The sequence below is a fragment of the Eptesicus fuscus genome, chromosome 13 (genome assembly GCF_027574615.1).
Source record: "Eptesicus fuscus isolate TK198812 chromosome 13, DD_ASM_mEF_20220401, whole genome shotgun sequence".
NCBI classification, from domain to species: Eukaryota; Metazoa; Chordata; class Mammalia; order Chiroptera; family Vespertilionidae; genus Eptesicus; species Eptesicus fuscus.
This window is the reverse complement of record NC_072485.1, coordinates 50,569,514-50,595,600: the sequence shown is the minus strand read 5'-3', so window position 1 is coordinate 50,595,600 and position 26,087 is coordinate 50,569,514. Positions and strand designations below refer to the sequence as shown.

The 26,087-nt window shown below is 40.4% G+C and overlaps 1 protein-coding gene across 3 annotated transcripts in view; it reads left to right on the top strand.

Moving 5' to 3' along the window:
* Window positions 1–26,087, top strand: part of BTBD10 (BTB domain containing 10) — a 69,224-nt gene that overhangs the window by 5,518 nt on the left and 37,619 nt on the right. The window contains exon 2 of one of the 3 annotated variants that reach the window (XM_054725298.1): window positions 14,608–14,763. The exons of the other annotated variants lie outside the window; for them this stretch is intronic. Coding sequence (XP_054581273.1) covers window positions 14,663–14,763 — 101 coding nt within the window. The 5' untranslated portion in view covers window positions 14,608–14,662. The remainder of the gene's footprint in view (window positions 1–14,607; window positions 14,764–26,087) is intronic. 3 annotated transcript variants of the gene reach the window in all.

Here is a 26,087-nt window from a genome sequence, read left to right as displayed (position 1 = left end):
CACCCATCCACTCACCGATCCATCCACCCCCCCCCCCACCCCCGCTCTGAAATACGTCAGTCTGTTCCATGTAAAAGCATCTTTCTTTATCCTTAATAGTTTATTTTTCTGTTTAAAATGTAAAACATCTGATTACTTGATATTTATTTTTATCTTTGTAGTTGAGTGATCTAGTAGTATTTTTGTCACAAACTGAAATTAACAGTATTTGTGGATAAGATTCTGTCATAGTGAGTCTCTGATTGTAGTATTATTTGATTAGAAACTATGAATAAAATTGTAACCATACTCTTCTGCTTGGAATACCTTATTTGGGATCATTTAGATCTGGGTTTAAAGCCAACTTTTAGCTTTCTGACATAAAAGTTACTTAACCTTCCTGAGCTTTTATTTCCTCCCAGGAAAAGTGGAGATATAACATAATTGTTAAGAGTTTAAGAATGAAATGAAATAAAATATATAAAAGTGCTATGTAAATAGTAAATTAAGTATAATTGTTAACATTTTTTTCTGACTTATTCTTAGAAAATAGCATTCTGACCAGTGATCTTGAAACACATCCATCAAATAAATTTACATTTATGTGTAGCTGTTTCATTTAGAGGGAAGAAATTTAAAGTAGAATTTACAGCTTTGCCAGTATGACTCTTCCATTGTCAATTACAAAGAATTTTTTTAAAAAAATTCTAGTCAGTACTGAACAATAGACCTTTTTATTTTCTTGCTTTCATTTTGGCTTCTATTGATTGATACCTGGTATTCTACATAATTTGAATGCCAGGTGGGATAGTAGAAAAAAGGGAAGGGAGAATAGAATAAAGAGAGAGATAGTGTGGCATTTAAGCAATAATCTATTGGGATATTGCTATCTACTTCTTAGACATAAAACCATTTTATTTTCATTAATTTGGGTTATTTTCCTTTAAGGTTTTTGACTGCCATTGCTAGTAGCAAATAAGTAGAAAACTATCCTGAGTTTTCTGTTTGTAGGCTACATTAAATGTCATCTTAAAAATAAATCTTAGAGCCCAGATGACTGAAGAAGAATCTTAGGTGCAAGATTGTGCAACAGAACATTTTTATAATTTTTTAAAAAATTCATGGATAGTCATACAAATAGTGCTCAATTATTTTAAAGGTAATTATTTCATTCAGGACAGTTTGCTTTGATTTTTCTCGCATCTAAAGAGCAAGCAATACAATCTGTTCCATCCTTTTGGCTCTTTGTTGATTTAGTTTGCCTATAACATGAGTAACTGTGGGGCACTATTGTTTCCTTCTTGTTGAACTGTCCAAATTGCTAGGGTTTCTCTCTTTTTATTTAAATTCAATAAATCTTTATTGTTCAGATTATTACAATTGTTTCTCCTACCCTCCCCCCCATAGTTCCCCTCCACCCAGTTCTCACCCCATCCTCTGCCCTTACCTCCCCCACACTGTCCTCATCCATAGGTGTATGATTTTTGTCCAGTCTCTTCCTGCACCCTCCACACCCCTTTCCCCCTGAGAATTATTAGTCCACTCTCTTTCTATGCCCCTGATTCTATTATATTCACCAGTTTATTCTGTTCCTCAGATTTTTAATTCACTTGATTTTTAGATTTACTTGTTGATATGTATTTGTTGTTCATAATTTTTATCTTTACTTTTTTCTTCTTCTTCCTCTTCCTAAAGAATACCTTTCCGCTGAAACCGGTTTGGCTCAGTGGATAGAGCGTCGGCCTGCGGACTGAAAGGTCCCGGGTTCGATTCCGGTCAAGGGCATGTACCTTGGTTGCGGGCACATCCCCAGTAGGGGGTGTGCAAGAGGCAGCTGATTGATGTTTCTAACTCTCTATCCCTCTCTCTTCCTATCTGTAAAAAGTCAATAAAATATATTAAAAAAAAAAAAAAAGAATACCTTTCAGCATTTCATATAATAATGGTTTGGCCGTGATGAACTCCTTTAGCTTTTTCTTGTTTGTGAAGCTCTTTATCTGACCTTCAATTCTGAATGATAGCTTTGCTGGGTAGAGAAATCTTGGTTGTAGGTTCTTGCTACTCATCACTTTGAATATTTCTTGCCACGTCTGGCCTGCATAGTTTCTGTTGAGAAATCAGCTGACAATTGTATGAGTGCTCCCTTGTAGGTAATTAACTGTTTTTCTCTTGCTGCTTTTAATATTCTCTTCTTTGTCTTTTGCTCTTGGCATTTTAATTATGATGTGTCTTGATGTGGTCCTCTTTGGATTCCTTTTGTTTGGGGTTCTGTGCACTTCCTGGACTTGTAAGTCTATTTCTTTCACCAGGTGGGGGAATTTTCAGTCATTATTTCTTCAAATAGGTTTTCAGTATCTTGCTCTCTCTCTTCTACTGGCACCCCCATAATTCGGATGTTGGTATGCTTGAAGTTGTCCCAGAGGCTTCTTACACTATCTTCAAATTTTTGGATTCATTTTGCTTTTCTGGTTGGGTGTTTTTTGCTTCTTTATATTTCAAATCTTTGACTTGATTCTTGTGATCCTCTAGTCTGCTGTTGGGTCTCTGTATAATATTTTTTATTTGTCAGTGTATGTTTAATTTCTAGTTGGTCCTTTTTCATATCCTCGAGGGTCTCGCTAAATTTATCGGCCTTTTCTAGGAAATTTTTGAAAAACCTTATAACTGTGGTTTTGAACTCTATATCCAGTCATTTGTTTTCCTCCATTTCTTTCGTTTGTGATCTGTTTCTTTGTCTCCACATTTTCGCTGCTTCCCTGAGTTGGTAGGGTAGTTTTGTGTGCTAGGTGTCCTATATGGCCCAGTGGCTCAGCCTCCCCAATTACCTGAGGTGGACACTCTTGGTGCACACCTTTGTGGACTGTGTGTACAGCCTTGTTGTAGTTAAGTCTTGATTGTTGTTGGTATCACTGGGAGGAATTGACCTCCAGGCCAGTTGGCTGTGAGGATCAGCTGTGTCTATGCCGGGAGAACTTCTGTGCTGGAGACAGCCTTATGAGACAAGACTTGCAAAATTGCAAAAGCCTCTGTGCTCAGCTTGGATGGGGCGGAGTCTCAGGGCTGAACAGACAGTCTTGGCTTCCCATCAGCCCCCCTGCCCTATGAGGCCTCTGGGTCTTATTGTCCCTCGGTAATAGCTGCAAATACCTCTGAGAGAAAGCTGCCCTCGAGTTTCACCTGCTGCCAGACAGTCCAGTTTCTCCCCCAATGAATCTGGATTCCCAGATTCTCACACAGAACTGGAGTTCAGCGCAGTCGGGAGCTTCCAGTTCCCTCCAGCTAGAGAAAGCCAGCGGCACACTCAGCAGTCAGTCCTCTCTGTGCGCCCTTGCATGTGTGCCTCCAGACCTCTGCCTTTTGCGGCTCCCCTGAGTTTCCGCCTGACAGTTCAGATTCCCCCTGTAAGAGCCTGGGTCCCCAGGGGCTCGCCCGGAAGTGAGGTTCATTGTAGTTGGAACTGGGGTTCAGTGCATTCGGGAGCTTCCGACTCCCTCCTGCTAGGGAAAGCCAGCGGCAGCCTCAGCAGTACACGCGCCTCCAGACCCCTGCCCCTCTGTGGCTCCCCTGAGTCTCCGTGTGCCTTTCTCTCTACCTGACAGTCCAGACTCCCCCAGTATGAGCCTGGGTCCACAGGATCTCGCCTGGAACTGGGGTTCACTTCAGTCGGAACTGGGGTTAAGTGCAGTTGGGAGCTTCCTTCTCCCTCCTGCCAGAGAAAGCCAGCCAGGCACTCAGCCGCCCTTCCCCTGTGCGCGTGTGTCTCTGTACCTCAGCCCTTCCTTTGCAGCTCCTCTGATTCTCCATGAGCTTTTTCTTTCTAGTTGTAGAATTTCCACTCGGCCAGCTTTCCTGTGGTTCTGGATGATGTCCGTTCTGTCTTTTAGTTGTAGTTTTGAAATTGTTGTGCGAGGCAGCAGTTTAGGTGCTTACCTATGCCGCCATCTTGGTTTCTCTGCTAGGGTTTCTCTTTTAAAAGAATATTTAGTTATTAGAGACTAATGGTATTATAAAACCATAATTTTGAAATTCACTAATACTCTAAATTTTGGAAGAGAAAACTGAAATTCAGATTAAGCCTTTCCTTTACCTGACTTAAAAAAATTATTTTGTAAGAGTTTATTTGAGCCCTAGCCAGTTTTGCTTGGTGGGTAGAGTGTTGGCCCGGGGACTTAAGGTCCCGGGTTCGATTCCGATCAAGGACACCTACCTCAAGGTGCAGGCTTGATCCCTGGCCCTGGTTGGATGGGGCGGAGTCTCAGGGCTGAGCAGACAGTCTTGGCTTCCCATCAGCCCCCCTGCCCTCTGATGCCCCTGGGTCTCATTGTCCCTCGGTAATCGCTGCAAGCACCTCTGAGAGAAGGCTGCCCTCTGGGGTGCCTGTGAGAGGCAACCAATCATTGGTGTGTCGTTTTATATCGATATTTCTCTCTCTCTGTCCCTCCCTCTCCCATCCACTCTCTAGAAATCAATGGAAAAATATCCTTCTGTGAGGATTAACAACAACAAAAAAAGAGCTTATTTGAACTGAACTGATGACATATATCTCCCCTTACTTGATTTTGATAAAAGGTATTGGTTGCTAGTGGGAAAGCACGTCTCCAAGTCTCCTGAGTGGTTTATTCCAGTGATCTCCCTAGTGCAGTGGTCGGCAAACTCATTAGTCAACAGAGCCAAATATCAACAGGACAACGATTGAAACTTCTTTTGAGAGCCAAATTTTTTAAACTTAAACTTCTTCTAATGCCACTTCTTCAAAATAGACTCGCCCAGGCCGTAGTATTTTGTGGAAGAGCCACACTCAAGGGGCCAAAGAGCCGCATGTGGCTCGCAAGCCGCAGTTTGCTGACCACGGCCCTAGTGGGTTGCATATACTTCTGGGAGTGTATGAAAAACTTGTTCATTGTGCCATGTGAAGAAAACAGTAGAACTTCCATTTATATTTATTTTAGTACTTTTTTCATTTTTATTTTTTGTGTATATGTAGTATATATATAGTACTGGTATGAAAGTATATGTGCATTATTTAGAAAAAATATTTAATTGATTTCAGAGAGGAAGGGAGAGGGAGAGAGAAAAACATCAATGATGAGAATCACTGAGCAGCTGCCTCCTGCACACCCCCCATGGGGGATCGAGCCCACAATATGGGCATGTGCACCTGACCAGAATCAAACCTGGGACCCTTCAGTCCCCAGGCTGACGCTCTATCCACTGAGCCAAACCACCTGGGGCTTTGTGCATTATTTATATACATATATAGGTGTAGCTCAAGCATATCAAACTCGCAGCCCATGGGCTGCATGTGGCCACAATGAATATTTTTTTGCGGCCCAGCCAATATAACGGTATGTAAGAAATGTTTTAATAAAAATTTCACAACTTAATTTTTACATTATCCTGTTATACATAATCTATAATAATAAAAGCATAATATGCTAATTAGACTGGACAGCCAAACGACCTTCCGGATGAAGCTGGGGCTGCGAGGGCCAAGCCCCTTGCACGATTTTTATGCATCGGGCCTCTAGTTATTAATAATGAACTAAAATGATAATGACTGATTACTATAATCGTGTTGCATTCATATCCCTTAAGCACAGGCGCACCATTTCTCTCCACTAATACTAGCAGTGAATATTTTAGCAGCCAATTGCCACATCATTAGTCTTGGACTGACTAGTTTGGTGTGTGCAACAGGAAATATTTCATTTTCGGAGAACAAGAAAAATAGGTTTATTTGTGTTATGCTTATTAATTTGTGCAGTTTTTAGGTGTCTGGTAAGTTAATGTTCAAGAAAAAATATTAATTTTTATTAAAATGTTCTATTTTATGTTAATGATTACTCATTTATTTCAGCCCTTTGTATTCAGCATGTCTTTATAGAGATAAAACTACGTTTCTATGAAAATTGAAGCTTTTGTTTTTTTTGCGGCCCACATAAACTTAAATGTGCTAGCCTTTGAGTTTGACATGCTTAGTATAGCTGTTCAAGTTAGTTAAACTCATTAAGAAAGGGAAATAGTGTCATTTTAGATGAAAAGTTGTATGATATCTTTGATCATCTTTCCTTCCGTAGTGAATGATATTATTTAGCAGTAACCTTGAATGCTTATTGATTTAAAAATTGTTTTACAATAAATACTTAGAAAAGTTACTTATAAAAGTAGGTTTTTTGAGTAATTATACAAATGTAGCACAGCTGGCATGGCTCAGTGGTTGAGAGGCGACTTATGAACCAGGTAGTCATAGTTCAATTCCCAGTCAGGGCATATGCCCTGGTTGTAGCTTCGATCCCCAGTGTAGGGGGTGCAGGAGGCAGCTGATCGATGTTTCCCTCTCATCCGTGTTTCTAATTCTCTAGCCCTCTCCCTTTCTCTCTGTAAAATCAATAAAAATATATATTTTAAAAAATGGAATACTACCTATAATATTGAGAGTCTTCCTTTGTCAGCAAGTATTTTGTCTGAAGAAATATTAGATTCCTTAAAATAAAGCATTTAGTGGAAAAATAACTTCTGGTAGAAAAGGTTCTGATATTTTGCTTCTGATCATGCTGGCATATATGGTAGTTACCTGCTTTTTGTTTTTTAAATTAGGACATGGATAGCATATTCATTTTTTTATTTCAATCATCTAGCACATTACAGGTGCTCAATAAATGTTGAGTGGTTATTTAGGAATTCTCATCTGTGATTTCAAAAGGCAAATAGAAAGTGATGAAAGAACTAATGAAATATTATGCAAAATTTACATGCAGTGGTCTAAAGAAAGTCAGCAATGTGCCTATCACTGTGTTGTTTACAGTATCCTGTCTTATTCTTTACAACAATTAGATTGGAAGTTATAGTAATAGATAAAATAATGGTAATGAGAGTTGTGTTATTTTCGTAATTTCACATTTAAGTAAATTGAGGTCTTTGGGGTTAAGAAGCCTGTACAAAGTCATACAACTGGTTTTATCTGATTCCAAAATCTTTTCTCTGGCAGAAGTAGAAAAGTTGTTACCAGTTTTCATTATCAAAAGTTTTTGTATGTTATTTTTGGCAGTGGGAAGATAGCTTATTGGTTAAGTATGCTTGGGATGGCAATGGGGGCAGTATGACTTGGGGTTTTGGTAAAAAAGTGGTGTAATTAAGTGATGCTAATGTGTTTGATATCTCTGATTTTTTTTCTTTAAAAAAAATTTTTTTTTAAAGTTATGTGCAATAAAATTTCCTTTCTGGTATAAAGTTCTATTAGTTTTGACAAAGGGATACCACCACTATCCAGATACACAGTAGTTCTATGATCCCCCTCGCCCTCCCTCCCCAATTACCTTGTGCTGTCCCTGTGTAGTAGTAGTACCCTCAACCATAACCCATGACTGCTCTGTTCCCTGTCCTTATAGTTTTTGTTTTTGTTTTTTTGGTCTTTTTGAGACTGTTATAGAATTACTAGCGTTCCCGTTGCAGGAAAAATCCTGCAATAGGATTTCCTGCTGCACTCTACCCCGCCTCCGCTCCGCCCTTGTCGCCCGCCCCGCCTTCTCCGCCAGCCCGCCTGCGTTTCCCTTCGCCCCCGGCCCCGCCTCCGCTCCGCCCTTGTCGCCCGCCCCGCCTTCTCCGCCAGCCCGCCTGCGTTTCCCTTCGCCCCCCGCCCTGACTTCGCTCCTCCCTTCTCTTCCCCTCCCCCCCCGCCACCCCCCCCCCCCCCCGCTTGCTTGCTTCTTCGAAGCTTTACTCCCTTCTGCAGCTCTTGGCTTCTTTCGACGCTGTCTTGATATGCAAATTAGCCGCCATCTTTGTTGGGGTAATTTGCATACTTGTCCTGATTGGTTGGTGGGCGTGGCTTGGCTGGTGGGCGTGGTTTAGGTGTAGCGAAGGTGCGGTCAATTTGCATATTTGTCTATTATTAGATTAGATATGGTATGGAACCTTTGAGTCTGTCTTTTTTCACTTATAATGCTGTTAACGTAAAAACATTCAAACCTGTAAAGAATTTTTGTGAGTTTATTTGAGCCAAACTTTTGACAATTGCCAGGAAGCAGAATCTCAAAGATTGGGATAATGCTCCAGAGAATGGTGGTTTTTCATCTACTTTTATACATTGCAACCAAAGGAGGAGACATAGGTAGGTTACATGAAATCCATTGGTGATAGATAAGAGAGGTGGGAGAAAGCTAAGGGAGCGGGGTGGGGGTACCTCTGGGATTGAATAGAGTAAAATGATAGACTTCTGTAGGTGGGTACAGTATAGTTAACAGTCAACAATTAACATGATAATGAAATAATTTGTGGTATCTGTTTTGGCTCTCAGGGCATTTGGTTATGCCCTGAGGGACCTAGAAGAAAGGGAAGTTACAAGTTAACCTGACATTTTAATGATATGTTATTGAGATGCAAAAAGACAATAAGCTCAGTTAAGGTAAAGGTTGACCTTGTTAGGGAAGATACCTGCCTAGGAGGCGACTACCCACCATAACTGCAGTTAGTTAAAGTTTAATTTCAGACCATACTTTGTGGTTACTTTAGGTCTTTGATTTTGTAAGACTGCTATACAGGCCTTCCTTGAGCTTGTCAGGTTACCATGTGGCTCCTTTCGTCCACAGTGTTTTTGATATTCTATTTTGGTGTGTGTATCAGTATTCTGTTACCAGATGAAATAGGTTCTGTGGTGTCACGGAAAAATAATTTCAGGGACATTCACCTAGGGAAAGTTTTAAGCAATGGTGGCAAAGTTTATTAAAGCGAAAAATGATAGTACATTCTTGGAGAGGAAGAGAGTGAGCAAGCCAAGTGGTTGCCACAAGATCTTTGTTAAACTTATATTTCTTGGGTTTGGGAAAGAGCAGGCTTTCTTTTAAACTATCTCTTTCCTGGATTTTCGGGGGCTTGTGCCCTCCCCCTTTATGGTTGCCATTTTGGTTTTTATTGCTCATACCACATAGTTTTGCTTCTTCTGGGCATGCACCTAGTAAAAGGAATTCCCTTGCCATTTTCTCCTTTTCCCCCTTTCCCATTAGTAAGGTGGATTCCCCAGGGTGACTGTAAAGTTGTCTTTCCTGCCTACTCAATTTTTTTTTTTTTAAATACTGGATGCCCAGTGCACGAATTTTTGCACCGGTGGTGTCCCTCGGGGCCTGCGGGATCAGGCCGAAACGGGCTCTCCGACATCCCCCGAAGGATCCGGGATTGCAAGAGGGTGCAGGCCAGGCCTAGGGACCCCATCAGTGCACAATCGGGGCCAGGGAGGGACGTGGGAGGTTGGCCAGCTGGGAAGGGGGGACAGCAGGAGGGCTCCAGGGTGTGTCTGGCCCGTCTCACTTAGTCCCGATTGCCAGACCCCAGCAGCAAGCTAACCTACCGGTTGGAACATCTGCCCCCTGGTGGTCAGTGCTTGTCATGTGAACGGTTGAGCAGCCTTAGCATATCATTAGCATATTACTCTTTGATTGCTTGAAAGGATGACTGGATGACTGGACACTTAGCATATTAAGCTTTTATTATGTAGGATTTTTATTGGTTTCAGAGAGAGAGGGGAAGAGATAGAAACATCAGTGATGAGAGAGAATCATTGATTGGTGCTTCCTGCATGCCTCATATTGGGGATGGAGCCCACAACCCAGGCATGTGCCCTGACTGGGAATTGAACCTTGATCTCCTGGTTCATGGGTCCATGCTCAAACACTGAGCCATACTGGTGGGGCCCTACCTGATGTTTTTTGTTTTGTTTTGTTTTTAAATACTTTTATTGATTTTTTTTACAGAGAGGAAGAGAGAGGGATAGAGAGTTAGGAACATCGGATGAGAGAGAAACATCTATCAGCTGCCTCCTGCACACCCCCTACTGGGGATATGCCTGCAACCAAGGTACATGCCCTTAACCGGAATCAAACCTGGGACCCTTCAGTCCACAGGCCGATGCTCTGTCCACTGAGCCAAACCGGTTAGGGCCCTACCTGATGTTTTGTTCTGTTTGACAGAATGATGATGTTTTCTCCTGTGGGGTGGCTGTAAAGCTATGTTTTTCTGCTTAATCAGATGTCTGGTTCCCTTTGCTCTCTGCTCTGTTGTTAATATCTAACTGTCTACTCTAACAGTCCTCCTGCTGGGGATTGAGCCTGCAACCCTGGCATCTGCCCTGACTGGGAATCGAACCGTGACCTCCTGGTTTCATAGGCTGATGCTCAATCACTGAGCCATGCCAGCCGGGCAGAGTTTATATTATTTTTTTTATCATGCCTAAAAATATTAATGTTCTGTGACATTTTTGAAGAACTTTGTTTTTAATAGTCCAGTAATTATTTTTTTGTTAATGACAAGATCCAAACAATAAAAACCTTTAGTTTGCCTAATATGAAGTAGACATTGGGTATCCAAGTGTCAGATTTTGAAGGAATTTTTTAATGGTAAAGAGTTTAGATAGAGGAAATTGAAAGCTATTAAACATTTTTAGAAAGGTAATTCTCATTATAGCAGAGCAAATAGAGAATTGAAGGGTGGTAAAGAGGTCAACCAGGAGACCTACTGATGGCTGTCAAGGGTTGTAAATGGAGGCATGTAGCTTTATGAATGGGAAGCGAAGAAAATTTTGAAGTAGATTTGCTATAGGGAAAACAAGATGTCGTGGATGACTTCAGGGTGGGGTAACAGTATAAGAACTATCCAGGTAGGAGGGAAAGGTGGGTGAAGTGGTATATGGAGCCATTGGTGGAGTCTTTTCCCTCAACTAGAGTGGGGGTTTTTTGAGAACAGGAACAATGTCCGACTTGCTTCAGCCTCTTGTCAATTGCTTGGCATATTATAGTGGGTGTTCAGTAAGTGCTTGAATGAATGAATGAATGAAATAAGATCAGTACAATGTCATTAGTATGGGACAGAGAGTGGTTAAAATAGAAGAGGTCAGTAGACATTTCAAAATAGTATATATTGTGTGATTTGCCTTTTATGTATTTGTAGTTATATGTATAGCTTATTGATAACCTTTAAAATTCACTAGCATGTATATGCAAACACAGGCATATTATTTTTAGATATCTCCAACTTTAATTTCATTTATTTTTAGTATGCTTGTATTTCTTAACTATTGGGAGTAAGGAGTGGGGATGTTATCAGAAATATGTGGTCTTTCTCCGTTGCTGTTGGGAGTGGGGTCCTTACAGTATCGCAAGAAAAAGAATTTTCTGAGTCTTACATGGGAGGATGAGCGATTTTTATTTATATAAAATTATATTCCTGGGTTTGAAAAGTCCCAGTTCCCTTAATCCAGTTCTGGAAGGTGTGCAGCTGGGGATTCAGTAGAGCTAGACGAAAAGCCAGTGTCCAAAGCTTTCATTCCATGGTGGAGCTTGGTCTGGTTTAGCCTTAGACTAGCTGCAGTCGATGGGGTCCATATAGTTGTGGGCCACCTGGACAAATGCAGGGGCGCCAAGCGAGCAGGTCCCCTGCAACAGGAGTCCCAAGAGTGCCAAGTGCTCAAGAGTGAACTCCTTTGTTTAGGAGATTAAATGTCTCATCTTTCTATGCTTGCAGTGGCCAAGCTTATTCTGGCCAATGACCTGTTCCCAGGTGTGACTGACAAATACCTTTCCTATTTTTTTATCTTTATGTTGAAAGTATTGCAGATGTCCCCTTTGTAAGTTCCTTCCCTGTTTCACTCATAACTTTACTGAGCATGCATCTAAACTGCAGCTTCCTGGCAAAGCTGCACAAATGAACTGCCTATACTACTCGACCTTCCTTTTGCTGCTTTCCAGTTATTCATAACTAGGTTAAATTAGAACGGTATCAGAGAGAAAGCTTTCACATGGTGAGAACCAAGTTTTATTGACAAATGAAATAGAAATATGATTTTTCAATTGATTTTTCTTTTTGATAGCTTTCATCTGAACATTCCTTAGTTTCTTGTGGCTGGCTATAAAGTACATTCTTGTTAATTTCAATAAGATTAATTATGAAGTCATACTGGAATTTCCCTGATGCTAGATGTGCCCACTGTAAAAGGGTGGAAAATGTGAATCTGAATTTACCTTATCCATTCCTTGTGGTTATATTTTTTTAGTCACTGCATCCCATGATTTAGGATTCTTCTTTTCTCAATGGACATTTGTGTCTATCTTATTCATAGGGGTGTGTCTTATAGGTATGGGCTAGGAGGAGAGAAAAATACTCTTGTAAAGAAATTTTAATGCCTGAAATAGTTTACTGGAAGACCTATGAAATAAGGAAAAAATGCTCTAAATATCATTCTACAGAATCTTTTTTTAATTTTTTTAATGTTGATTTTAGAGAGAGGAATAGAGAGAGAGACACATCTACCAGAGAGAAACAGCATTGATCGGCTGCGTCCTGCACACCCCCTACTGGGGATCGAGCATGCAACCTAGGCATGTGCCCTGATGGGGAATTGAGCCATGACCTCTTGGTTCCTAGGTCACTGTTCAACCACTGAGCCACACCAGCCAGGGCAAAAAGTTTCCTTTTTAGTAAATATGTTTTTACTAGAGGCCCGATGCACGAAATTCATGCAAGGGGCTTGACCCTCGCAGCCCCTCACAGCCCCGGCTTCGTCTGGAAGGTTGTCCAGGTGTCGTTCTGCTGTTTGGTCTAATTAGCACATTAGCTCTTTATTATATAGGATTTTTATAACTAAAAACTCAAATGAACTTGATAATTTTTTTGTTTTCAAAATAATTTTATAGTTTTAATGTCATCTGATACAGAATTGAATTTCACTTATTCAGCGATCCTAAAGAAAATAGGTTTTTTTTTCCAGAATCATTCAGCAAATGAACTGTGTGACATTTGCTTAGGATTTAAATTAGCCATTATGTAATTCTTCTCCAGTCTCCTTTCTGTTATTTTTATTTCATTGATCTACCTACTTATTTATGTATTTATTATATTAAAATCTTCACTTATAAGATTTTCTTTTCAGTTTAAAAATAATTGCATTTGTTTATTTTAAACTAGAGGCCCAGTGCATGACATTCGTGAACTGGGGAGGGGGTCCCTCAGCCCAGCCTGCGCCCTCTCACAGTCTGGGACCCCTTGGGCGATGTCCAACTGCTGGCTTAGGCCCTCTTGGACATCCCCTGAGGGGGTCCTTAGTGCTGCCGTGGAGGTGGGAAAGGTTTCTGCCACTGCTGTTGCATTTGCCAGCCATGAGCCTGGCTTCTGGCTGAGTGGCCCTCCCCCTGCATTGAACGTCTGCCCCCTGGGGGTCAGTGTGCATCATAGTGACCAGTCGTTCTGCTGTTTGGTCAATTTGCATATTAGCCTTTTATTATGTATGATAATTCTTTATTGTTGAAAGTATTGCATATGTCACTGATAAGATTTTCAATTGTCTTTGTACAAAAAGTACTAAGTAACTATAAGGAATAAAGTATAAACATAGCAAAATACTTTCTCTAAAACGAAAGTGTTTCTTTTATTGAGTTCTGAGATAGACTTATAATTTTAATGAGTTTATCTTTGCCATTTTTTTTGTGTGTGTGAAATTGTACTGCTGGTATACTTTATAAAACTCAGGAAAATACAGTCTTTTCTCAATTCTGAGTTTTATGCACATCTCTTCCTCACTTTTATCAAATCCAACTTGGAAAAGTTTATAGAAAATATACAGGTATAGGAGTATCAGGAAACCTTGGTTCTAGTCTGACTTAACATAACTGTTTAAATTGTTTAACTATGTTTTTTTTTTCTTTTTTTGGTGTTTGCAATCTCTAAATATCAAATCTGACCTATTTCCAAATAAAATACTACAATCAGAGCATTTTTCAAGATGAAGATTCTGTATAATAAATTCTCATTTTTATTTATAATCCTGCCATTTATAAGCATTATGACCTTTGGCAATATTGCTAAACTTCTGAGACTGTTTTCTGTTCTGTACATAGAGATTATAATGCCTACATGTAAGGTGATTGTGAAGATTAAATTGGAAAGTGAGTGTACTTTAAAGTGTTTACTCCAGGTATTCTGTAAAGGTATTGAGTTTTCTTATAATTTCATATGACTGTTGTACAGATAAGCCACAAACCTCACGTATGAACAGGCATAAAATATATGATTCATATTGATAAAATATTTTTGTGATAATTGCACTATAAGGAAGCATCAGGATTCTTACATGCTTTATTTGGGGAAAATATTAAATTTCTATTCTAGGGAATTTCTATTCAAGGTCTTTAACTTGGCTAAAGAAATAACAATATTGGTATTTGGTCTTACCTAGATGCTTTGTTAAGCATCTTAAACTTTCAGTATTAAGCAATGTATTCCAAGTGAAATTTCATCTGAAAGAATCATTTTCTGGAATTGTTTGCCTTTTTTGCTATTATATTGATGCTTGGAAATGTGATGTACACAGATGGTAGTTAAATATATTTACTAAATATAAATAGCACATTATTAAACTTGCAGACTGGTAGCAAATTTAATACAAAGATCAAATGAAAAGTATCTAAAAATACTTCTGGTGTTTATTTTAATCTAATTTGTGGTATTTTATATGTCTAGTGTTTTTAATCCTGTATATCATTTTTTAAAAAAATGTCACAGTAATGTCTGAAAGTATTTAAAATTCTGTGACTCTTTTATTCTGCATGGAATAGACTTAAAGGTCAACACTACTTTTTTATGTAGGTTATGGGTGCTACATGTGTGCTTTCAGAGCAGTAGTGAGAAAGCTTGAACTGGGATGGCAGGACGCCCTCATCCTTATGACAGTAACTCCAGTGATCCAGAGAATTGGGATCGGAAATTGCATAGTAGACCTCGTAAACTTTATAAACATTCAAGGTAGGTATCAAATATATATTTCACATATCAAAGCTATGATAAAAACCAAACTGCATTTGGTTGTGACAAGTCTTGTCAGAGGATGGGGCTTACAAAATATTATAAATATTTGTATTTCTCCTTAAATAACTTTTAGAAGAACATTCCTTTCAATTTTCTTATATTTGTATGTATTTGAATTTTCATTTGTTTGTAAATATGTAATGTTAAAACTCCTTAGTTAACCCTATGAATAAATGAAATATTTAATTGGGAACTCTGGCAAGACAGTTTAGTCTTTTGTATTTAAAACTCTATTATGGATTTATTTTATTTTGTGAATACATTGTGTATAGATTATATATGATAATTTATAGGCTCTTGACAGTCTTTGCCTCCATACATTTTTAACTATGAATTTATATTATGTAGTCTTTGTGATCCTAATGGGGAAAGCAGTCTTTATGTTGTGACTCTGCTGGGTTTATTTAAAGTCTAATGCATTAAGTAAAATTTATTTTAAAAGTTTCAGCTCATTTATAATTTTAAAGCTTTCATTTTGTGCTGTGTTGTGTGGCTTAATAAGGAACACCTCATTTAGAACACTTTATGATCTGATATTTTAAGGTGCTAATTGACAGCTCATAAACCTCATGTTTATTGCATGTAAACATGTTTTCATAGAGTATTGTGCTTTATGAATATTAGGGGATATTGAACATTTAACTTATGAATATAAAATTCTCCTGATGTTGATAAATAATATCAGCTTTCTTAAAATTAAAAAATGCTGTGGTATTAAAATCCATTTTGTAATTTTAAAGAAATGATTCAGGTACTTTTAAACTGTATGTTATATAGCTAGAAAATATGAGTGACTGATACTGTTTAAGTCTCCTGAAAAGATGTCTAACTTTATAGTGGACTTTTGATATGATGAGATCGAAAATGAAAATGTTAGGTTGACTTTATTTATCAGTACATACCAATGGTATGAGTGCTTTTGGGTTTGTTCATTTTTTTCGTGTGTGTGTGTGTGTCCGTCCCCTTCACCTTGTGGCTCTAGTTCTTTATCTCTGTCCTGCTTACATGGATAATTATTTGAGATGAAAGAGATACAGGTTTTATCTCATTAAGTGTGGGGCTATCCTATCTAATAATAGACAAATATGCAAATTGACCATACCTCCGGCACACCCACAAGCCACGCCCACCATCCAATCAGCGAGTATGCAAATTAACCCAAACCAAGATGGCTACAGCCAGAGAGAGCAAGGTTTCCTAGGTAACAGAGGAAGCCAAGCTTTCCACCTGCCCTTGCCAGGCCTAAGCCTCCACTCAAGCTACAAAGTTTCAATTATAGAAGGTAAACAAATTCAAACAAATGGCAGCAGGATGGAGCTTGAGAGAGCAGGCCAGGGTTGCCGCCGACAACAGGGGAAGCAAAGCTTTCCGCACACCCTGGCCAGGCCCACCCACTTAAGGCAACAAAGTTTCAATTATAACCCCAACACAAATGGCTGCCGACCTCGGAGGGAGCCCCAGGCTTGGCTCCGCTCCAGGCTACAAAGTTTCAATTGTAGAAGGAAAATAAATTCCAGATACCAGGGCCTCTGCTTGGGTTGCCAGTGGGCGTGGCCGGCCTGCAAACCACCACAGGCCCCTCGCTCAGGCCACCCCACATCCCAAGGGAACCCCCACCTGATCCGGGACGCCCTTCAGGGCAAACCAGCTGGCCCCTACCCCTGTACCAGGCCTCTATCCTATCTAGTAAAAGAGTAGTATGCAGATTGACCACCACTGCAACACACAATATAACTGCCCCCATGTGGTAAAGATCCTGCCCCCATGTGGACACAAGATGGCCACCACAAGATGGCCAGCAGGAGAGGGCAGTTGGGAGGCACCCGGCCTGCAAGGGAAGGGCAGTTGGAGGTGATCAACCCTGCAGGAGAGGGCAGTTAGGGGTGACCAGGCCGGCAGAGGAGGGAAGTTGGGGGCAAACAGGCTGGCAGCAGAGTGGTTAGGGGGTGATCAGGCTGGCAGGCAGAAGCGGTTAGGGGCAATCAGGAAGGCAGGCAGGCAAGCAGTTGGGAGCCAGCAGTCCTGGATTGTGAGAGGGATGTCCGACTGCCCGTTAAACGGGCAGTCGGACATCCCTCAAGGGGTCCCATATTGGAGAGGGTACAGGCTGGGCTGAGGGACAACCCCCCTCCGTGCACGAATTTCGTGCACCGGGCCTCTAGTATTTATTATATCTGTTATGTTGTATGCTTATTTTCTGCTGAGTTGAAAGTTATCCTTCCTAGTTCTTAATATTTTACCTGCTGATGTATAATAGTGCATTATATATGAAGTGGTGACAGGATGAGAATAAATTGTTTGCTTTGTGAAAGCAAATACAATGGGAAAAATTTATAAAAATTAATGATGCTTTTTTCATTGCTGCTATTTCAGTAACATAGCTCTTAATATCTATAGCATCAGTACCTTTTTGGTGTTCTTTTTAGGTACACTGATACAGTATTGGTTGTTTAAATGAAAATATAATGATAAATAGAAAGTAAATTCCAATACATTGTGTTTTTTTTTTAATGAAAATACCATGAAATCCTTTGAGCTTATTTAACCTCATTTGTGGAAAATATGCCTAAGGTTAAAATAGCTTACTTTTAGGGACCTTTTGTTCTTTGTACTTAGGAACATATTTAGGATACTTTAAAAAAATATACAATTTGACTTTTTTAAATGGTGTTTTTTAATAGATAGTAAATTATTTATCTGAGAAGTTTTAAATACTAACAATCCGCTAATATTGTTGATTACCTTTGCTCAGTTCAAGAGAGATTCAGAAGTTTGTCAGAGTACCATCATGGGCTGCTTCAGTAACCACATGTGGAACAATTAGAGGATAGTAGGGCACTAAACTATGGTAGTGAGGTATAGCAAAACTAGAGGCCCAGTGCACGAAATTTGTGCACTGGGTGAGTGTCCCTCAGCCCAGCCTGCCCCCTCTCACAGTCTGGGAGCCCTTTAGGGGATGTCCTACTGACAGCTTGTGGGGAGCAGGCCCAAGCCACAGTCTGGCCGCAGTGGCTCGGAGCATGACCCCCTGGGCGGGTCCGCAGTTTCACTGGGTGCTGCGGTTCCGCTGGGTGCCTTGGTCCCAGCAGCAGCGAGCCTCAGAGCACGCCCTCCTGCGCGGGTCTGCTGGGGGCCTTGCTTCCAGGGAGGCAGCGCTATGTGCCTGCCCGCAAACCCCCGTGGGAGTGGCCTTGGAGCTGGGCGGCGCTGCACTCCCACCGGGGGCCTTGCTCCCAGGGCAGGAAGGCTCCCAGGGCAGGTGGTGCGGCATGCCTGTCCGCGAACCCCTGGTGGGAATGGCCTCAGAGCTGGGTGGCGCCGGGGCTGGGGGCGGGCTCCAAGCTGGTCGTGACGCAGCCTCCTGAGCTGGTCGTGATGTCCCGGCCTAATTTGCATATTACTCTCATTATATAGGACTAGAGGCCCAGTGCATGAAATTCGTGCACGAATAGGGTCCCTAGGCCTGGCCAGCAATCAGGGTTGGTCTGTGGGGTGACTGGAGGGGTGCTTGGGGGGCTCCTGCTGGCACCCACCTTGGATGGCCTGGTGCAGCCTGCTCACTGGCCCCAACCCCCACCGCCACTGCTGGTTGCCTCCCTCTGCAGGGCGACTGGCAGGGCAATCGGAGGGCCCCCACTGGCACCTGCCTTGGCTGGCCTGGCGCTGCCCACTTTCCGGCTCCGCCCACCACCGCCACCACCACCGCCAGTCACTTCCCTCTGTGGGGAAACTGGCAGGGCAATCGGGAGGCCCCTGCTGGCACATGCCATGGGCGGACTGGTGGCACCTACTCACCAGCCCTGCCCCCCACCACCGCCACTGGTTGCTTCCCTCTGTGGGGGGATGGGCAGGGTGATTGGGGAGTCCCCATTGGCACCCGCCTTGGCCAGCCTCGCAGCGCCTGCTTACCAACCCTGCCCCCCATCACAGCTGCCGGTCGCCTCCCTCTGTGGGGTGACCAGCGGGGCAATTGGGGGGCCCCCGCTGGCACCCGTCTTGGCTGGCCTGGGGCCTGCTGCCTGGGGGCAGCTCCTGCATTGAGCTCTGCCCCCTGGTGGTCAGTGCATATCATAGTGACCGGTTGTCCCGCTGGTCGTTCTTCCAGTCGGTCGATTTGCATATTAGTCTTTTATTATATAGGATAAGAGTTCAGAGAAGGAATCCGTGTTGTCTTGAATGGGTGAAAATGAGACTTGAGCTAATTCTTGGATGATTAAGTAGATGGAGGACATTCTTTCCAGGGACCTTCTGGAGATTTTCTTGACCAAATTTGAAGGTGGAGTTCTCTGAATAGTATTACTTGTCTTTATTTGACAAAAGAATGAGGTTAATAAATTGCCCAAGGCTATCCAACTTATAAATAGCAGAGCTAGGATCTATACATTTTAAGTAACTTATTATGGTACGTTTTAAATACATATAAAGTAGAGAGATCAGTCATAATGAATCCCTATGTATGATGGGCAAGACCAGTCATAATGAACCCTTCCACCTCCAGCTTTGAGTTATTAATTCATGATTGATTTTGTTTCACCTATGCTTCTGCCTACTTGTATCCTTTTTTTTTGAATTTTGTATATTTTATTTAGGGATGTCTGAGTAAAAAAAAAAAAACCAGACTAAACATTCATTTAAGTTAGGGGTTTATTTTTCTTGTACATAAGAATTCCACATAGGCAATGCCTGATTTAGATTTAGAACCTTAAGGATGTTAGGGTCAAAAATCTTTTATTTTCTTGGTTTCACTTATGATCACAAGATTACTTACTTAAGACTTATTATAGCATCAGCTATCATGTCCATCTTGCAGACAAGGAGGAGGAGGAAGGTAGAAGGGGACAATGGGAAAGGGGTTTTATTTATATCAGGAAATTACATTTCTCAGTAATTTCCACAAAGGCATTTGTATATAAATCATTGGCTAGAACTATGCCATATGATCATCTGTAGGTGAGGGAAGGTGAGAAATATAATGGGCACATTGCCACCTCAAATAGAATGGGGAATTTAAATTTAGAAAAAGTAAATGTCTCAGTCTCTTCAAGTATACTGTTATAATAGTACTAGAAGCCTGATGCATGAAGATTCGTGAAGAATAGGCCTTTCTTCCCCTGGCTGCCAGCACATGGCGGGCTTGCTCCGGCATCCTGTGCAGCAGCGGCATCGGTGGCAAGCCCTGCGTGCTCCGGCACCGCTTCCTCCTCACTCTCCTTCTCAGGAGAGTTCCTCTGTGCAGCACTGGCACTCCTGGGGAGGTGCAGAGGGGAAGAGGTGTGGGGGGAGAGGCAGGCGGGGAGGACTGGAGAGGTTGGGTGTGCTAATGCATTTCACTTTCCCATTGTGAATGTGGGATGCAACTGGCCCCCTTCCTCCTCCTCTTCCTCCTCTGCCCTCTGCCTCCTGTCCGCCCACCCTCCCTCCATGCTCATTGCCCCTCCCCTCTTGATTTGGTGAGATAGGGAGGAAGGAGATATGATAATTTGGGTTACTGTGTAGGTGGCCTCTTTCATCTATTCAAAACAAAGCTGAGCCACCTCCCGCTGCCGCCACGCCGCCACCATTGCCCCTTTGCTGGCCCCGTGCTCCCGGGGTGCGCTAACTGCATTGAGTGAGCTCCTGTGTCTATCAGCGCCCGCGGGGCTGCTCCAACACTAGGGTTTTGTTTACCAGAGCAGCGGAGCAGGGGTGGGGTAGAGGAAGATGCCAGACATCGGGAGCTATGACCTCAGGCACCAGAGGGTTGCCTCTGAGGCCGGGGGCTGGGCCACAGGGCAGCTGCAAGGACAGTTGACAGGTGTAGAGCACGGCAGGGAAGCCCTGAAGAGGCGCACTGCCCAGAGGCTCGGAGCAGCTGGGGAACGGGGCCACCACCATCTTTGTTGGGAAATTTGCATACTCACTCCTGATTGGCTGTGGGCCATCATGGAGTGATGGTCAATTTACATATTTCTCTTTTATTAGTATAGACTAGAGGCCCAGTGCACGGTTCCTCGGCATGACCTGCGGGTATCGAGCTGAAACCAGCAGTCCAATGTTGTCTGTCATTCCTGCCTGCTGCTCCCGCTCATCTGTGGCACTTGCCAGCCGTGAGCCCTGCCTCTGGCAACCAATTGGTCAGCTGATCGGCGCTCCCGCTGTGGGAGTGCCCTGACCACCAGGGGGCAGCTCCTGCACTGAGCGTCTGCCCCCTGGTGGTCATTGCGCGCCATAGCGACTGGTCGTTCGGTTGCTTAGGCTTTTATATATATAGAATAGAGGCCTGATGCATGAAATTCATGCAAGAGTAGGCCTTCCTTCCCCCCTGCTGCCGGCACTGGCTTCCCTCTGGCACCTGGACCCAGGCTGGCTTCCCTCTAGCCGCCCACAGGCACTGGGCACCCAGGGTGGCTTCCCTCCAGCTACCCACAGGCACTGGAGACCCAGGCTGGCTTCCCTCTGGCCCTGGCTTTGTCTGGAATGATGTCTGGAAGGATGTCCGGTCTAATTACCCTTTTATTATTATAGATAGCATATTACCCTTTTATTATTATAGATACCGTAGACTGGGTGGCCGATAAGCAACAGAAATTTATTTCACTTAGTTCTGGAGGCTGGGAAGTCCAAGCTCAAGGTGCTGGCATATTTGGTATCTGGTAAGAGCTTACTTCCTGGTTCAGATAGCCCTCTTTTTGCTGTGTCCTCACATGGAGGAATGGTCTAGGGATCTCTGAGGGTATCTTATAAAGGCACTGATCCCATTCAGGAGGGCTCTGCCCTTATGACCTAATCACCTTATCTGCAAATACCATCACATTGAAGGGGATACATTTCAGCATATGAATATTTGGGAGACACAAGCATTGTCTTTATCAGTAAAGAAATAAGAATACTTTATTCAGTTTTTGTAGTTAATCTATAAGGTAGTTTTGTTTCATTTGCTTTTTATTCTCACAATTTAGAATAGCATGTTTTTTTCCATCTTTTTCCTTTGGACCACCTCTCCCCCCTTTCCTACTGGCAAGAATAAAAATAAATTTAGTAAATTATAAAAGTAACAATAATACTATTTTATATATGCTTATTTTTTAGGTTTGAAAGTTTGATGGGCATTGCCTTATGGTTTCTCTTTCATCAAATAAAACGAATGTATTTTCTTTTTTGAACTTTATTTTGAATATACTAGTAGGTTTATATATATATATATAACACTGGTATAAAAAGCAGGACAAGACTGGAAGCTAATAGGAACATGGATGGACTTTGGGGGGCCTATGATCCCTCAGCAAGTGCATACAAATGAACTACATAGTTAAAAAAGTTACTGAACTTTGTTTCTTTCCGAGTAGTTTTATAGTTAATACTTGTATTAACTTTGGTAGTTTGCTGAGCAGTTAAAGATCATTTCAGTTGGAGTATATTGGGCCTGAATTACCACAAGTTTTTAAAAATTATAAATTAGAGACATTTTTGTTACTTAAAAAGGAAAAAGAAAGAGCATCCTTTCTGTATAAAGTTAAAAGGCCTATATTGACAATATGCTAAACGCTTTTGAATATATGAATAGGGGGTCGAATCTCACTACTTAAAAAACTCAGATCTTCAGTCTGCTCAGGTTACTAAAGATAAATTCATCATACATTCAGTATCAGACTTTGCCGCAAGGTTTCATTTCCACATAAAAAATATGCATGCTCGCTGCTTCTGAGACTGCGTGAAGATTGAGTTTTCCAGTTTCCTTTTAAATCACTCTGTAGTACCAACAGCAGTTTAGAAATGGAAAAGTTTCCTTGTTTTAGAGTAGTTCTTGAGTAGATTTTTAAAGTACAAATAATATTTTCTCTTTGGTTTTAAAGATAAACTTTACTGTCCAGAGTGGGTATACAGTAAAATATTGAAAGGGAAAAAAGAAAGCTGCATCCTAATTTTCTAAAACCTGGCAAGCTGGCAGAGCTAGAATTAGCTTTACAGATGGCATTTGGCAATACATCTACATATCACTAAGCTTTCATCTCCTGAGTTTTCTTCAGCCTGTCTATCAATTACAATAGCCAATCACTGCACAGAGATGGGGAAATGGGATGATCACAGCTCACAGGATGCTGTTGGGTTAGAAACGTCAGTGCTGCACAATCCGCGGCTGAGTCAGTGTCTGTGAGAAAACGAACTGAATATAGAGAGGAGGTTGTATCTCTGAACATTTAAAGCCTAAATAACCACAATAGCATTATTATACAGTAGAGGGAAGAAAGCCAAAGGAAGTCTGTGGACAGGTGAGGTAGGGGGAGACTGAAATTTTCTGATTATTCAGAGGAATCGAAGATGATGGAAATATCAGATGTGCTAAAGTTTCCTAGTAATGCCCAAGGATGCTGACCTGGCTTTCAGTGCTGCATTGTTTGAAAAAGCAGAGTCCCTTTATACTCTGATTTCAAAATATTTTTCTTGTTTTTGTGTGTCTACCCTGGCATATGCTAAAGTAAGGTGTGTATTCATTTATTACATGATATTGCTGAGTTATAATTCTATACATGTATGTATATCAGTGAGAGGTGTTTGGCCTTTGTTTATTATGCTCATTTGCATTTCTGGATGGAAAAGATCATATGTCTTGATGGTCAGTTTAATGGCAAGTTATTTAAAATAAATGTGTATGTTGTTCTTATGGGTTTAATATTTTTTTTTATTTTGTTTAAAGTCTTAGTAGAGTCTTCATGTAATTTGAGAATGCATTATGTTTGATACTGTTTTTTATGAATATCAAAAAATTTAAGGAAAGACTAATTTTGAAATAATATTTTTGATATATTTGAAGTCGTTTCATATAGAGAAATAGAGTAATTGAAATAATTTCCCAAAGAAGAAGGTGAGTGTATTTTTGTTTTTGGATGAATTAGGATTAGTTGAACCACTTATCTGTAGTAGTGTTTACAGAACCAAATGTAGTTAATTGGTTAAAATGACTTTTTCTTTTTTAGTTTATAGGACGTAGACTTTGAATAGATGATCTAGATAGATACTGCCATGAGAGAAAGTAATCAGATAAGTTTTTTGATTATTGCAAATTGACCTTCAAGCAAACAGTATTTTAAATAAAGATAATTGTTCTTACTGTGAGATTTTAAATATTAACAGGTGACATTGCTTACTTTACTAGGAAATTTTAGCACAATTTAAAACATTTTGAGTGGGTGGTTTTTGTATCTTCATTACCCTTGTTTTGCATCTTCATTTTGTAGGGATATTGGGGGATAGACATTTAAAAATTATTTTATTCTTAATGTACTTAAATATTAAACAGTTCACAATTATATCCTTTCTTTGAAATGTCAGAAAGTTCTTGTGATTTCTCCACTTAATTTCCAGAAGTTTGAATGGTCATCTTGATGGCTATCATGATTTATTTATATAGTTAGACTAACTAGTATTATCTAGTATTGGCATTCTTTGGTGGCTTGGTGTCTAGAAATGTTTTTTTAAGCTTGTTTTAGTAATAGATTTATAAAATTAGAAATCTTAAGCTAGACCTTTTTTATACTTTATAGAGTATTTTCCTTTGATTTTGCTGATTCTTTTAAAATAATGCTAGTGTTATAAAAATGATACATGCTTATTATATAAATTGGATGAATACAGAAAAGCACATGGAACAAAATAATTTATTATAATCATAGGAAAATACTTTAAATATTTTTGCATATAACCTTATTTTTCTGTGTATTTTTACAAATATAAAAATTACACATATGCACTTAATGATTTTGAGATATTACTGTATGTACTATTATATAACCCATACCTTAACCCATAGCTTAAAAAAAACACAACCAATAACTTAAATCATGAACATCCTTGTTATGAAGTAGTCTTTTATAGCATAATTCTAAAGAGCCTCATATAGTGTTTTCGTATGTATATTTTATAGCATTTTCCCACCAATCTGAGTTTTTCTGATTCTTGATCAAAGGAAAGATGAACATGATTCCATAATATAAATTTCTCAAAAAAGGAAGAATATTTTATGGAGTTAAGTAAAAAGGTACTTTTGAAATTTTTCGGATGGAAATGATCCTTAGTATTATTACACAATTAACTCTTCAGAGATATGCATGCTACTTTAAAAATAAAGCAAATATCTAGTATAGAAAGTATTTTTATTAAAAATCAGGAAAATGAGCTGAGACTTAAAAAAATATGCTAATACCAGTCAAAGGGGTTTCTAGGTCACATTTCAAAAGGTTATCAAGGAAAGTGTAATAATAATGTTTGACATTAAGGAAAGAAAAAAAACCCACCACCACCCATTTATGAAGCGTACACTACCACCACCACCACCAGTAATAATAATAACAAAGTGAACATTGCTAAGAAGGACATAAAACCAACATGGGTATGGAGAAATAATATTGCATCTGTTTAAATGAGTTGTTTTCTGGGTAAGTTGAAACATCTTATAAAAGAGACTGCCTGCAGAATCTTTAAATTATTGGTATTTGTGGTCTTAAAAGATTTTAGGGGAATACAAGAAGTGCTGATTCTAGGCTTAATTTTGAAAAAGGTAAAAGATTTTAGGAGAAGAAATTGAAAGGATAGTTTATGACTTGAAGAAAACTGGTTAAAAATGAACCAGGAAAAAATGAACCAGAATGGGTTTGCTAAAAATAGATTGTCAGAGCAACTTTGATTTTTCTCTCATGCAGTTGGTAGACTAGTAGCAATGTAATGTATTTGAACTTAAGTTTAGTTTTTGGTATAGTCATTTTTTAAAATATTCTTGAGTGCAAGATGAAGGAAAATTGAGTTAGCCACTAGTTAATTGTGTTAATTAACAATTTTTATTTTGAATGATGTTACCAAAGGTTATTGATATGGAAAGTGGCTTTGTTTTTTCCTTTGTCTTCTGCTCATCTGGAGCAAATTATCAGGTTTATAGGTGACAATAAAGAAAGAAGGATAGTAAATAATATACTAAATTATCCAAAATGATCTCTGAATTTGGATTTTTGGAATAAATTTAAATGAACTTTTTAGGAGTACGCATAAGGCCTGAAAACTTATATACGTTAAGTTAGCATGGCTTTACAACATCATGTATGGAAAAAACCTGAGGGTGGTTTTTGGCAGTAAATGATATAAAACAGAAGTACACTATGGCTGCCACCATCCCTTCTTCTCCCCACCTTACACCCCCAAAAGCCCCATCATAATTAATGGGAAAAGAAGACAAGAGCTATTCTATAGTACCCCAAAAGTATGTTGTCTTTAGTTCTGTGTATATTCAACGG